Here is a 15,545-nt window from a genome sequence, read left to right on the forward strand (position 1 = left end):
ATTGTTAATTAGACTCAGATTTTAAAGCCAACAGGGACCATCATACTCACCACCTCTGACTTCCTGCTCATTGCTAGCCTCACCTACTCCTGTTATAGGCCCATAATTTTTGGCTGAATTACTGAAGTCCTCAAGGTATGATTTATAGATTTCAAGTTACTGTACATAGAATCCATCATTTATTCTTGCAGAGGAAGGCAAAAAAAAAAAAATATCCCAGGGCCTCTGCCACTGTCATTTGAGGGGAACTTCCTTCCAAATCACAAATATGACAATCAGACCTTGAGTGTGTGACTTCCCTTCCATACTAATGCCCCAAAAAAGGATTGAATGAACCAGATGACCCCAGAAAAGCTCCATGTGAATATACAAGATAACTGATGAGTCAGCCAGTTACTGACAGCATGACCACCACCGTGTGCTATGTAAAGTAAAGGTATTCTGTTGCCCATGTGGCTGGCAAGACCAGCCACTGAACAATAAATTAAAAGTGATTAAAGACAGACTTGCTTGATATAAGGAGGCACTTGTAGAAGATGAATCATAGAATAAAGCCGCCAAACCTATTGTAGAATGCTCTGATTTATTTAGTACTTAAACCTCACAGATTAGAACCCCCTGTGATCATCTCAGTGTGAACCACGGTCAAAAGAGACAGTGATGTGGTAGTAATTTATCTCAGTACAAATGTGGTGCCACTCAGAAAGGCTTTCAAATATGAATGGGAGAAATGTAATACATACAAAAATTCCATTCTACTTTATTCATCAATTTGCAAGAGCATCCATCAGGCTGAACGATTCTCAAATCTTTTCCTTGCAGCTAGGTATTAGTCTAAAATGTGAGGTGAGTAGAACTGAAGTGACAAAGTGGCTTCAGGTTTGAGAAATCTATGTAAGCAGTAACACAAAGATCATCAGAAAGCATCACACATTTCATCATGGCAAACAGAAGGCATCTGGGCACACAAATCCTCTTGCATATCTACTGAGCCTCCACATCAGTGTATCTATAAAAGTTCCTACTGATATATAAAAATTAAGACTACTGCTCCTGCATTTGCCAGTCTACCAGCTTACTGGCTTTAAAACTATTTGATGATGACGACCTTCTCCAATTTCCTTTGCCATTCACTTTCAAATAAACTTCTTTACTTGCCAATGACCTGCATTGAAATGTATTTTGACACTCAGCTCCATTCTAATATTCCCTCTAGCTGAACCATGCTCTTCTCACGGTTCCTTCCCCATCTCTAACCTTCCATGCCATTCCTTCTTGTCACAGCCTCTGTCACTTCCTTTCTGTAACCACTGACCAGTCTGCTGTCTTCCATCCGGCTCCCTTCACTGTGCCCAGGAAATCTACCAGTTTGGTTCTCTTGTTGCCTGACAGCTTTCATTCCCTTCTACTCACCGTTACGGAACCACCAAACTCACAGCTGGTAAAACTGCCTCTAAGCTTCACCTGTCAGACTTCTGACCACACTGTCTCTTAACTCTTTTCCTTTAGCGGCGCTTTTGGCTTACAGGCATGCACTACTCCAGGCAGGGACAGGCTAGAAGCCTACTCACAAAACAGTCTGAACATAAGCAAGGTGGTGCCCTCTCCTGTCCTGGGGCTTGGTAACTGAAACAGGATGCTCAGGTAGAGAGAAACGACTAGGCACCATGCCATCTCTTTCATGCAGTGGTGTGAAAGCTTCTGTGGGACCTCTGGGCAAGGTGTGGGGCTGGCTCTGTGCCCTGGAAGGGATGGGGCCAGAGGTAGCCACCCCTCAGTGCCACCCAAACCACAGCATTGGGACACCCGTAGCCCTCACAGCTGCATTGAAGGGGGCTCTGATGGCAATTTAAGAGGCCTGGGGCTCTAACCACCACTGCCTCATTAGCAGCAGCGGTGGCTGGGAGCTCCAGGCTCATTTGTCATTCTCCCTCTCCGCCCCCCCCCCCAATCAGCGGGCCTGCTTTCACATAATATTACAGCCACCTATCCCTTATTTCAAGGACCCATCTCTTATTTCATTGATTTATCCCTTGAGCTGACCAACTATCCTTTATTTTGATATGCTGAAATGTAGTAAACCTGATAATAGGGCCGCATGTCTGTCAAGGAGGTTGCAGAGGTCACAAATGCTGAGACGTCCATGACGTCTGCAGCAGACGACCCCAGGGTCACCTGAGCAATTGGTCCTGTGACCACCTGTTCAGGTGGCCCCTAGGAACAGTCACACAGGCAACTGCTGGCACAGCGCCACAGCCAGCTACTTGCGGGGGGCCTGCAGCCAGCCATACTAGCACTGCTGGAGTGGCCCTGGGGCCAGCCACACTGGCACTACTTGGGTGCTTTCTGGAACAAGCTGCCCAGGGCCACCCAAGCAGCAGCAGCGGTGCCTGAGCAGTGGTGCTAAAAACCACAGAAGCAGCCAGCAGCTGCTGGCAGTGGCCCCAGGAGCAGCAGCAGGTGGGTAGCCCTGGGGGTGGCTGGAGCATCCTCTGCTCAGTGGATGGTTCCACTGGTCCATTGTCCCCTCCTGAACATTACCCTCTCCACCCCCAACTAAGCTTTAGCCAAAGGTATTTATAGTACAAAGCATGGCCAGGATTGCCAATTTTCTAGTCACACAAAATGGAACACTCCTGATCCACACCCAGAGCTGGCCTTTCCCCCTCCCTTTCCCAGTGCCCTGCCCCCACTCACTCCATTCCCCACTCCCTCTGCCCCAGCCTCACTTTCACTGGGCTGGGGACAGGGGCTTAGAGTGCGGGAGGGGATGTGGGCTCTGGAGTAGGGCTGTGGGTGAGGGGCATCAGGGCTGGGTATGGGTTTTGTGTTCAGGGGGCCTAAGGCTTCATCTGGGGGTGTGGGTTTTTTTTTTTTCTTTTTCTTTCTTTCTAGAACTGGAAGGGACCTTGCAAGGTCATCAAGTCCAGTCCCCTGCCTTCACAGCAGGACCAAGTACCATCCCTGATGAATTTTTGCCCCAAATCCCTAAATGGCCTCTACAAGGACTGAACTCACAACCCTGGGTTTAGCAGGCCAATGCTCAAACCACTGAGCTATCCCTCCCCCCCCCCAGGGACCAGGGATGAGGGATTTGGGGTACAGGTTTGGAGTGTGGGTTAGGCCTGAGGCTGCAGGGGACTGGTAGCTCCCAGGAAGTGGCAGCCAGGGAGGTTCTTCATGCTGCCCTCATGCCCACAGGTGGTGCCTCTCCTCGGCTCTCATTGGTCATAGTTTCTGGCCAATGGAAGCTGGGGAGCTGGCACTCGGCGTGGGGGCAGCCTGAGGAGCCTCCCTAATCACCAACGTGCCACGGAAGCAGTGCAGAAACAGAATAGATATGGAGCCTGCCTTGGGACTTTTAATGGCCTGGACAGCAGTGCCAACCGGCACCACCAGGCTTCCTTTTTCAGCAGAAATTCTGCTCACTAGGACTCTGGGCAACACTAGTCATGGACAAGTGACAGACCATGAATTTTTATTTATTGCCCATGACCTGTCTAGGGCTTTTTACTAAAAAATACTCATAACTAAATCATAGCCTTAATAGTAAGTACTATTTTAAATACTAAATTGAAGCTTCTGATAAATCCACTGTAGACTTGAGGACAGTAGAAACGTATACTTGAGAGAAAAGTACCTGATAGACTATGGAAAACTGTGTTTCCTTAAAATGTCCCATAAAACAAAGCATTATGTTTTCTTTTTCATGTTGTCATCCCTTATTTCCATCCAACAAAGGTGATCCCCTTACTTTACAGCTCCCAGGCACTTACATTTCCTTGATGAGTCTATGTTCAGGAGCTCTGACCGAGGTCCCCGAGGTAAGGCCCATATGAATTTTATTAAGACTAGGATTGTCAATTGACCTGTGTTAACACCTGCGATTAATGCAGGACAGGATTAACACATTAATTTTTTAAATTAATTAAGGTGTTAATGCTGTGCTGCCCCTTTGAAGTGCCACACTGGCGCTTCAAAGGGGCAGTGCAAGCGGAGCCGGGGATCAGCTAGAGTGCCCAGCTGATCCCAGGCTCCTAAAGCGCAGCCCCTTGGAAATACCACTGTGGCACTTCCAAGTGGCAATGCTGCATGAAGCCCAGAGTGAGTTGGGGATTTCAGCTGATCCCGGGCTCCATGTAGCACTGCCCCGTTGAAATGCCACTGCGGCATTTCAAAGGGGAGGCATGCGCGATTAATCACAATTACATATTTTAATCACTTGCTAGCCCTAGTTAAAACTGTTCCTCCCCTCATGTACCATGATCAGCTGAACTGGGGTGAGAGGATCCATGTTGTGTTATTAATGGGACTCCAGGAAAACAGGGAATGTGGGAGGTAGACTAGAAGCTACTCAGCCACATGGCCGGAGCAAAGCACAAGGTTTAGTTTAAAAAAAAAAAAAAAAAATCTCAGATGGGTAGCTACGTTAGTCTATAACTTTAAAAATAGTGAGTGGAACTGTGGCGCCTAGAGACGAACCAAAATATACAGAATCATGAACTTTCATGGGCAAAACAATTCATCTGCTGAGGTTGAAAGCTCAGGATTGTATAGATTTTGGTAATCTGTGAAGGGCCACGGGACCACTCCTTTTTTAGGGTTTAGTAAAGTTCCACTTGTTCAATTTAACCTGCATCCAGCTTCATTCTTGGCTAATGAAACACGTGAGACATCTTTCTTCAGTTGTTTTACCTTCCCCTTATTTATGTCCTCTGCAAATAGCAATCTAGTTTCCCCCATTCACGAGCCTGGTAATTAATTAAATCTTTTTTATTGCATCTGATGAAGTGATTTTTAGCCATGAAAGTTTATGCCCAAATAAATCATCACAGGTCTACTTGTTCTTGTTTTATTGTGACTCTTGGCTCTGAATTTACTTTCTATAAGCACCTCTCCTATCCGTCTGTGCTACCTGCTTCCTCTCATTCTAACCTTATTAACTCTCATGTTCTGAAGCCTACATTCCATTAGTCACATAGTTGTCATTGCTTCTTTGGATGTCCCACTACCAAGGGTGGACTTTCAAGTGAGCAGGGGGGCAGCAGCCATGTGCACCGGAATGCAGCTTGCTTTTTATCCCATTCCCTTGATGGTAAGGAAGCGAAGGAAAGTACTTGGATTCCGTGATTTACACCTCTGTCCCCCTCCTTTCACCAGCCAGGAGTGACAGGCATGCACAGAATCCAAGTACTTTCACCTCACTCCCCTATTGTCAGAGGAACAGGAAGAAAAGCAAGTCATGCCTCAGTACACACAGCTTCTGCCCTCCCAAAACTCTGCCCTTGACTGCTACCTGGCTGGCTCATTGTTAAACTCTGTTATCAACCTCAAATTCTGCTTGCCAGTGCTCTCTCTTCCATACACAATCACTTCATTTCTGTTACTAATAATCCTGTCTAACCCCTAGCCCATAACCTGGGTTTTGTCCTAATCTCTTACAACTCTATATAAATAATGAATAATATAATTAGAGTATAAGCAGGAGAGCTTGAAATCATTAATTCACATCCATCATATAAATCAGGGTGCTCACTACTAGACTAGTATGATGTGCTGAATAAGATACACATACACTGTATAATCATTCTACAATCCCTATTTAATTAATGCTTTATTCCCGCAATTTATTTCACTGACAGGAACGAAACAGCAATTATCCATTAATTCTATGCTCATTCAATAGCATTTAAGTAAGTAGTATACAGTAGAATCAGAGATAACATTTCATTGGAAACTAGTTTTTTAATGATTGAGAATTTGGAAGTTTCTATTTGGAGTTGAAAAGGAGAAATTGATTTTTTTAATAAGGGCTTTTAAACACTAAATCAGGATTTGTGTAAAAGTCAAGCACAGAGGCTACCATACAAATCTTTACAATTCTGTTTTTACCAAATTAATAGTATCATAGTATAGGATATGCCTAATATTTAATGAAGAGAAAACAAAAAATTGCCTTGTATAGTCCTTGATCCTGCTCCTGTGGCAACTATACAAGTTTTCCTTTACCAGATATAACACGGACAATCATATGTCTGAGTGAGCAAATTTGCTCATTTACTTCACCAGTTTTTAGCTCGGTATAAATTTATACATTGAAGGAAGATCAAGATGCTTTAATATAAATGTAGACAATGTTAACTACTCATTGTCTATTTGTGTGGGTTGGCAGTGGACCAATCCCATCAGGTTACTCAGGAGAAGCTGAATAGACTAGTAAAGGTGTCTACTATATCTCACTTCTAGGTTTAGGCCCACCACTTGGCTTCCCAGTGTGTGTCTTCAGTGGTGTTACTAGTTTGCCTTGCTCCTCTCAGTTCTTCAGGAGGTGCCAGGTAATCACTTCTTAACTCTACCATCGTCTTCAGAAGTGGTCTCTAATATAGGCCACTTTTACCCTATGCTGGCCATGGAAAACCATCTGGATTTTGGGGAGGGGGCAAAAAAACAAAAAAAACAAAAAAACAAAAAAAACATTCATCATAGGTTATAAGGATTAGAGATGCACCATACTGTCAGGTACTTCTCAAATGAACTAACCATAGGTGCTGGAACTAAGGGTGCTATTGTACCCGTGGCTAGAAGTGGTTTCCATCAGCTACGGGATTTACAGCTTAGGTCAATGGCTCTCAGCATCTGCTCTATACAAATTGTTCCAGCACCTCTGAAGCTGACTGCAGAAAAAAACTTCATAATCTTTACTGTATAAAATTATGCTAAAATATTGTAAGTTTTTTCCTGCACTTAGCAAATAAGAAGAGGATTACCTGGTTCCTCTTGTTTGGTACAGGGAATCCTATTTTGAAAAGGACATAGTAGTGGACTGTCTTACACTCAATAACTACTTTCTCTCACACACACACACACCCACCCCTACCTTCAGGAGTAGCCACTCTATGCCTGAAAGAATGTGAGGCAGTCCACTGCCCTCCCCCTCACATGCAAGGATTAGAACAAAACACAAAGTGATAGGAAGAGAATGGAAGAACTAATGTGGGGAAAGGGAGAAAGGCTATGAGGTTAATGAAAATAATAGTACCCACCCAAATTCCAGTTGAGTTCTGTGCAAAGTTATTTTTATATATCCTTACTGTGTAACAAGAGCACTGATTACTAAAGATGTACATAGTTTTCTACAAGTGCAGCTCATTCATCGTATAAGGTAAATAAATTATCTACCTCAGTGTGAGCCATATTTATATTATTAGACACCATTCTGTACACGTTTTGTTTCCTCAAACATTTTACATTTTCAAGGGAAAGGTGTTTCTTTAAGCAAAGTGATGTGAAATGACACTAGGTGACCATACAAACAACACTGAATATAATATGTTGGCACCATGGTATCAAGGAATTGAATATTTCTAGGTTAAACAACAAGATTAAAGGACAATGAGCTTTTGAAGAAAAAAGGTACCAGCAATAAATACATGAGAGGTTCTTAGTATACTGCAGTTAATTAAATGGGAGCTATTTCCATAATTTATAAATGAGATTTTCAATAAACCAGACTTACCCTTATTGAAAGAGTTAATGGAGGACAATCTGTTACATTATTTGGATTGAATGTTGTATTAGGATCTCTCAGGAACTCTGGTTTTAGAATATAGCCACAGCCACCATTGTCCAAAAATCTCCCAGCATGCAGTTCCATTTGTAGTCCCGGTGTCTGGAAATTTAAGGCCACTACAAGAAAAAATAATATTTTGAAAACTGCAGGCAACACATCTGAATTAATCAAACTTCAGTTGCATGTTTAAATAGATATTTAAAATGAAATAGATTGACACATGCCAGATGCCATTGTCTTCACATATGGGACACTGCCATCTTTTCAATTTAGTACCAGGCACTAAGGTGTGTCTACATTGTAGGGCTTAATTCAAAATAAGCAATGTAAATTGAGCTACGTCAATTGCATATCTTATTTCGAAATAGGGAGGGTCTACACAGCACTTGTTTCGAAATAGAGCACTCTTCCTCTGACTTCCCTTACTCCTCGTACAACGAGGGTTTCACAGGAGTTGGAGTAAGAAGTCCTCCAGTTTTGACAGTATTTTGACACTATTTCAAAATAACTGCCTGCTATGTAGATGCAGACTAAGTTATTTTGAAATAGTGCTAGGTATTTTGAAATAGTGCTGCAGTGTAGATGTGCCCTTAGGGATTACCATGTATCATGGGTGCCAGTGAGAGAGCTTTAGAGAGTTACCCTCCGTTCTTCTTTATTGTACTACATTCTGTACTTTCCATACAAATGCAATCCTAGGGAAATATTTCCACAATCTTTTTCTAACTTTGGCACAGCATCGATAAAGGGACTCTGGCTCAGCTAAGTTCTGCTGTGCAGGAGGAAGAGACATGATTGTGAGCGAACATGTAGCAATTGTACTGATTTAATAAAAAATGGTGTCACTTTTGACAACACGGCCAGGAAGACCAAGACGATTCAAGTTTAATTAAAAAATTGTATTGTGAATATGCCTCCGTACATTGAGGAATGATTGTGTACACTTTTTAATTGCTATGTGAACAAAATACTTCCTCAGAGCTTAAAAGGCTGATTTTTATCGTTTGTTCACATCTATCAAATTTTCCTCTTCCCAACACCTTTGAACATTCTCTGTTTGGTGAAGCTGCAATGGGGAAATAAAATGCCACACTTCTTAACAAGCTATTATAATTTGTGAGATAAGGCCAACACTCCAATAGAATCTTTTTATACAATGTTCTTTGTTCAAGCATCTTGGAGTTTCCTGTTCACATTCATCATGGAAAATTCACACGTCAAATAAGTTAAGAACTAATATGATATGTACTAAATGGCATAATGATAAAGAGGTACTTACTTGATGTCCTGGCAGCTAAAAAATGAGGCCTTTAAGTACTACAAGTCACTTCTAATAATAATTTGTAGGTTGTGTCCTGGGTGCTTGCTTTAAGATCTTTTTTAGGACAACATGGTTGATTTTATTGCTATTAAATAGCTAATTAGTATTTTAAATAATAATCAGTGGCTTGGATCCTTATCACCTGCTTGGCTTTCCCTAGGAGCCCAGTTAATCACAGTGAAACATGGCAGTATGGGGCATAGCAGGCACTTTGCATTCCTGGGTGCAAATTTAATACCACTCTGCTATAACTGGCCTTCAGGCCAACTATGGTGTCCAATACAATAGCCACTAGCCACATGTGGCTATTTGGCTGGTTGAGTGTGGCTAGTTCCCTAAAGCAGTAGCCACTATAATGGCTACTGCTTCAGAACTGGCTGGACACCACAGGGCTAGGGCAAAATGGCAGACCATCAAGCATGGGGGACAATTATAAGAAGTTTGGATCCCTCTTCCTCAAAAAATTTTCTTCACCACTTAACCAATTCACTTTTGATTTCTGTAGTGATACTTACAAAGCATCCCTTTCTTTGCCATTGGTACTGCAAGAAACTTAGAGTTAATTTAGTCCTTTCATGCCAGGTTTCAGATTTTCAAAGCAAGAAGCCAGTACCAGCAATGAATGCACTCCAACTTTTACTACCAGAGTTACACTATACAGGCAGTCCCCGGGTTACATGGATCCGACTTACATCGGATCCCTACTTACAAACGGGTGAGGCAACCCCGCACTAGCTGCTTCCCCCCAGCAGACCAGGGAGACGCAAAGCTAGCGCCTCCCCCCGAGCAGACCAGGGAGACGCAGAGCGGCTTTTCTCAGCAGACACCTCAGCTTGAGAATAAAGGACTAAGGGAAGTGAGGTGTGGGAGAATAAAACTGAACTCTGGAGAAATGTTTGGCTAGAGTTTCCCCTACAATATGTACCAGTTCCGACTTACATACAAATTCAACTTAAGAACAAACCTACAGTCCCTATCTTGTACATAACCCGGGGACTACCTGTAAAGTAGATCAGCATATCTTTTGCTATGCAATAGTTTAAAGTGTGCAGCTTAAGTAAATCTAGACAAAAACAAAACAGTGTTGGCTTCAAATAGCGCTGAAAAAATTGTAAATGTTTTTGTAATTTCTGCATGATGAAACAAAATAAATGATTGAACATAATGAGACTGCTGCCAACTTCATAAGCAGCTAAACAGAAAACCAGACTTAAGAAGCATAACAAGCAACAGAGAATATTTTATGGTGTCTCATATTAGATAACTTACAATTGTGATAAAATATATTTTAATGCGAATTGATTCTCCAGAACATCAGCACTGTATCTTTCTAATGTTTTTGCCTCAAATAATTTTTTTTTTTACTGAGGATCAGATTCTTCATTTAGCCAGTAATTTCAATAAGGGTACGTGAGTATAACCGACATAAAATTACACCTGAAGATTTTTGTTCTACTACATACACGTATGCTGCGCTTTTATTGCCTACTCAGTCAGTGAAAATATCAGCAACATGACGGGCCAACTTGACCTGTCCAGGCATATCTATGATTCACTTGTGCCTGTCTCTGAACAATTGCTGAAAAATTCTTATTATGACTGATTGAATTAAAGAAAGAATACAAGTTGCTATTGTCATTGCAAGTTCTTAAATTCCTTTTCTATGGGTGTGTCTAGACTACAGGGTTTTGTCAACAAAAGTGGACTTTTGTCGACAAAACTATACCTGTGTCTACACTGCCGCTGAGTTCTGTCGACATAACGTCGCCAGAACTCAGCAGTTTTGTTGACGGCTAAAAACCTTATTATAAGGACTAACGCCTTTTATCGACAGAGTCCTGTCAACAGAAGGCGTTATTGCATCTACACTGTCCTTTGCATCTACACTGTCATGTCGACAAAGCGGCTTGCTTTGTCGACAGAACTGGATGTAGTCTAGACACTCTCTGTCGACAGAAGCTTTGTCTACAATATCTGTCGACAAAACTTCTGTCGACAAAAGCCTGTAGTCTTTCTAAATGAACAGTCACAAGACAGATGCCCTGGAAACACAAAAAAATAAATCAACGGTCATCAGGGTAGCAAGAACATGTGAATTTGATTTCACAGACTTTTTCTATTCCTCTAATTAACCAAATTTGTGCAGTCACCCTTAGACAGTTCTCAAATGCAACTCTGAAGATCTATAAGAAATGGTGCAAAAGATCCTGAGGCACATCTGAGGCAGGCGGTCTGTGAAAAGAAGACTATGGTATCAAAATGTAAAAAGTATTGAAAAAACATTTCTTTATACTAATATTTTCAAGTAGTTTCATGTATTAGAAATAAAGATCTGATTAGGGAATAGTAGCAAGTACATGAACAGTACTAAGTCAGTCTTGTACTCTTGAAACATGCTTTAAACGTTTGCAGATTATTAGCATGTTCCCTTTTAAGTCAGTCCCTCCGTGGACTACGGATTGAAAAAGCACTGGTCAAGAAGTATGATAAAGTTTACAAAGAGATGTAATTTTGAAAAAAAAAAATACCATGTAAACTTTTAAGTATTAGATGTCATGAAATTGGGTAGTACCTAGATTAAAAACCTATATGCTCTTTTTCCCAGTGGCATGATCTTGATGAACTTCTTCACCGGGAGAAAATGAGCTTAATGCAAGCTCACTTTCTGATTTTGCTGAGCTTCAAGGTGGAACTTGGAAAGAATTTTCTGTAATGTACTTTCTAGACCCAAACTGACAGATTATTTTTGTTGTTTCTAAAGCTTTAGGGATTTTTACTAATGTGTGGCTTTGAACCTCTGACATACGCAATCTGTAACTATCTCTTCAAGAGGAAATTTAAGGAAAAGATCCCCATGGGTGCTACCATGCTACCACCAAAAAGAGTTTGAGTGTAGGAACGACTTCAGCAGCTTCCAGTGTTTTTAATACTATGTCAGTTACACTTGTTCCTTAGCACTCCCATTCAGCACCAACACACCACTAATATTGACACCAATAACAAAGCGACAGAGAAACTTGCTTCAGATGGACTAGTCATTGACTCAAATTATGATCTCACCACAGACGCCTTCACACTAGCAAGAGACGTGAACAAAGAGTCGGATGAAATTAGCATCATAGCCAGACAGGAGAAACAGAGAAGAGAGAAGCAATGAAGAAGATAGCAGCAGAATGCTGATAGCCTTGAAGGTCAGCTTGAGAAGTGTGTACTCATTGCAGTAAAAAACGAGGACCCAAAAGAGGGATTCAAGTGGGATCACAAGTATACAGTGCTGGACAATTAACACACTCAGGCTATGTTTACCCAGCAGCATTATTTTGGAATAACTGATGTTACTCCAAAATGACAGAGATCATGTCTACACTGAAAGCCTTTCTTTTGAAATAATGTCGAGCTGGAGGACTTCTTCTTCAGACTTCTGTAACCTTCATTTCATGAGGAGTAAGGGAAGTCAAAGAATAAGGGAAGTTGAAGGAAGAGTATTCTTTTGCCTTCCTTCTGTGTAGACAACACAAAAAGCCGAATTCAGCTATTTTGACGTACGCTATGCAATTGACGTAGCTGAAATTGCATAGCTTAATTCGGCTTTCACCCTGCAGCGTAGCTGTACCCTCACTGAGTAGCAAAAAACCACGAACCAGTCCTGTGAATAATCCCATAAGGGTACAATAATGCAGGACTCTAAAAATGTTAAGTGGCACAGGGTATACTGACTTGAAGGCAAGTGCACTTGACTGATGACAAGAAAAGGCCTTGAGAGATTTCAAATTTGAGTAGACTGTTCCAGTTAAAGTAGATGGGGACAGAGCATGGAGGCAGATTTTTCTGTGCACGGCAAATGACAACAAACTTCTTACGCTTACACATTTTAACACAAATGGTTTCCTGGACTGCCACTAGATTATGTCCTTATTATCATCCAAGTACATCCCAAATGGATGTGGCCTCCCTGCAGATGGAGCATCACTTTGATCCATCTCTAGCTTAGGTCATTAAGAAACCCTGGATGTTTTAATCTGTCCATTGCTGGCAATTGTGTCACACCACAAAAGCTTTTGTAAACCACAGGATTGCTGACTATGCAGCAACATTCCTTGGTAATCGTGCTTCATAGTTCATTGGTCTTCTATATATTGTAGAATAATAATATCTAGATACCAAGAAAACCACCAGAACTGAAACTCAAGGTGATGGAACTGATTGGTGGATTCATCTCTGAATGGTCTCATTGCTGATCTTTCTCTGCCACTTATTAATATGGAGCTGCTGAAAAGAGGGCATGAATCGGAAATGTCAATCCACCACTTCGGGCTTCCTCAGCACCCATGTTTGACTGCTGTACAATAAAACTGGTATAACCATTCAGAGTAAAATCCACTGCATCCCTGCACACACAAAAAAAACACTTGTTGCAGCAGTAAACAGTGTCCCATTATGTGAAGGTGACTCTGGACTGGAATTCAGGAGGAGACCTTCCTGTTTCAGTAGTGACATAAGATATGGGCTCTCCTGAGAGAGCTAAAAGATTTGGATGCCTTTGTGGCTTAGCCCCAAGCTAGCGCTCCCCAAATGCTCCAAACCTGACTCTGTGCTTTCTTTCTGAAACATCTATACGTGCAACAGGCTCTTTAGAAAAGCATCTCTTTTAGCAGATTTCCTCTTCATCCTCGCTCTGGATTTTAAAAAAGGACAGTTTGCATACTTGCTTATGGAACGAGACAGTCCAAAACAGATTGCTTTGAAGCCTACTACTCAGTGTTCTTGTTGTTCTCTGAATTTACTTGAGCGATAATATGGGACCAGCTCAACTATAATTAAAGTGAATTAACTTGTCAGTCAATACATTTTCTCTGCCAGCTAGCTAAAAGGGAATACAATGCAGCTGATAAGCCAAACAGCAGGCCCAAAAGACTCTGTGATGTCCTGACAGTTTCTTGGAGCAAGCACCTTTATAAAATGTTGTTGTTTTATCCATTATAATTTACACTATCTGATCCTTAAGTTTAGGCCCCCCAAAAGTTCTATAACTCTGGGATGCGTATGTTGTTTTATTTCCCACAGTTACAGTGAACTCGAACAATCGAGAAAGAGGGCCCTTCAGTAAAGATCAGAAGCATTGATGAACACAGTTGAAGAGTCAAGGAGACATTCAGTACACTGTCTTGTAATTTCAGTTTGGTGAAATTGGAGTAAAGGTTGAACCTCTTTAGTCCGGCACCCTCAGGTCTTGACCAGTGCCAAACCAGAGAATTTGTCAAACTATGGGAGGTCAATATTATGTAGCAGCATTACCAACATTTCCACTGCTTACTGGGCTCTTAGAAGACAGTTAGGGGTAAATTATAACAGCACAGAACACTGAAAGCCAGGACTGGTGGCTGTAAACTAAGTTTATGGAACCATGGGAAACTTGGCCACGTGAATGATAAGTGTACATCCAGCTAACTAAAATTGTGCTGGACCAGAGAGTGCTGAACTAGAGAGTTTCAACTTGTATTTGGGGAGAGGTGAAAATGCTGGCAAAGAAAAGCCAATGTTTTGTGTTAGATGTTATTGTGTCTTTTGAAAACGATATCAAGTCTTTAAAATATGCCTCAGAGATGTAAAACTCCATTTAAACTGGTTTTAGAGGGTGGAGGATATAGAGAGCTATTTTCTATAGTCTACATGACTCTTGTATATTATTTGCAGTCTTTCAATGTTATTCAAGCCAATAATGAATATGTATTATGGACTATATAAAGATTTTAACATTTTTATTGATACAAGGATTTTCTGATTAAAATCAGAAAGGGCATCTGTTAAAACTTATTGTGATTCATCTCCTTGTAACTCCTAGTTGGCCTGATTAATAAGTTCCTAGCTTGATGAAGCCTGATATGCAATCCATTCCTATTTGTTCAAACTAGTCTTCTTTCTGCATGCAAAGAATATTGCTATATTGTATCATTCACCTTTGAACCTGAGTTTCACTACAAAGCAGAATATACTCAGCTCTGTCACTAGCTCTCTCTCTGTTTATCACAAAAGCATTTCAAAACAAGGGACCTCATCCTGCCAATATTAAGCTTATTAGCTGTGCTTCATTTGGGCCAGGGCTTGCCAGCACTGAGCCCCAGAAATTCTAAGCTTAGCAGTCCACTGTCTCTGCTTCTTGCTACCACAGTTATGAAAGTTAAAAAAAAAAAAAAAAAAAACTGCTTGTGCCCTGGCACCCCTTCAACTACACATTAAGCAGCGCCCATGAGGGTTTGGGTTTTTTTTTTTTTTTTTTTTAAATAGGAGTTGTTTTATTGAAGTGAATGGGACTACTCTCATGAGAAGTTGCATACAGATGTTTGTAGGACCTTGGTCAAAATGTAGGTACAGGCAGGGTCTGAAGAAGAGTTTGGATCAATTAAAATTTTCTTTATAACTATAAAATGTATCAGAAAAATTAAAGAACTCGATCATTTTAATTTTTCTAATTACTGTCATTTTTCCCTAATTGCAAGTGTAAGTAACTCTGCTGTAAAAGCATTTCATTACTATAAATTATTCATTGTCCATTACCCAATTATGTCTGAAAACAGTTTTTTTCCTATGAAAAACAGTATTGCATGTGAAAAGCAAACAAGCATTTCCAAATGAATTATTATAACTAAAATCTAA

At 41.2% G+C, this 15,545-nt stretch overlaps 1 protein-coding gene across 1 annotated transcript in view; it reads right to left on the bottom strand.

The window, feature by feature from the left end:
* PLCZ1 (phospholipase C zeta 1) overlaps window positions 1–15,545 on the bottom strand; it is a 118,786-nt gene that overhangs the window by 8,373 nt on the left and 94,868 nt on the right. Inside the window, exon 10 of the mRNA XM_075897749.2 lies at window positions 7,517–7,686. Coding sequence (XP_075753864.1) covers window positions 7,517–7,686 — 170 coding nt within the window. The remainder of the gene's footprint in view (window positions 1–7,516; window positions 7,687–15,545) is intronic.

This window comes from Pelodiscus sinensis, chromosome 1 (assembly GCF_052426305.1).
Source record: "Pelodiscus sinensis isolate ZL-2025 chromosome 1, ASM5242630v1, whole genome shotgun sequence".
Lineage (NCBI taxonomy): Eukaryota > Metazoa > Chordata > Testudines > Trionychidae > Pelodiscus > Pelodiscus sinensis.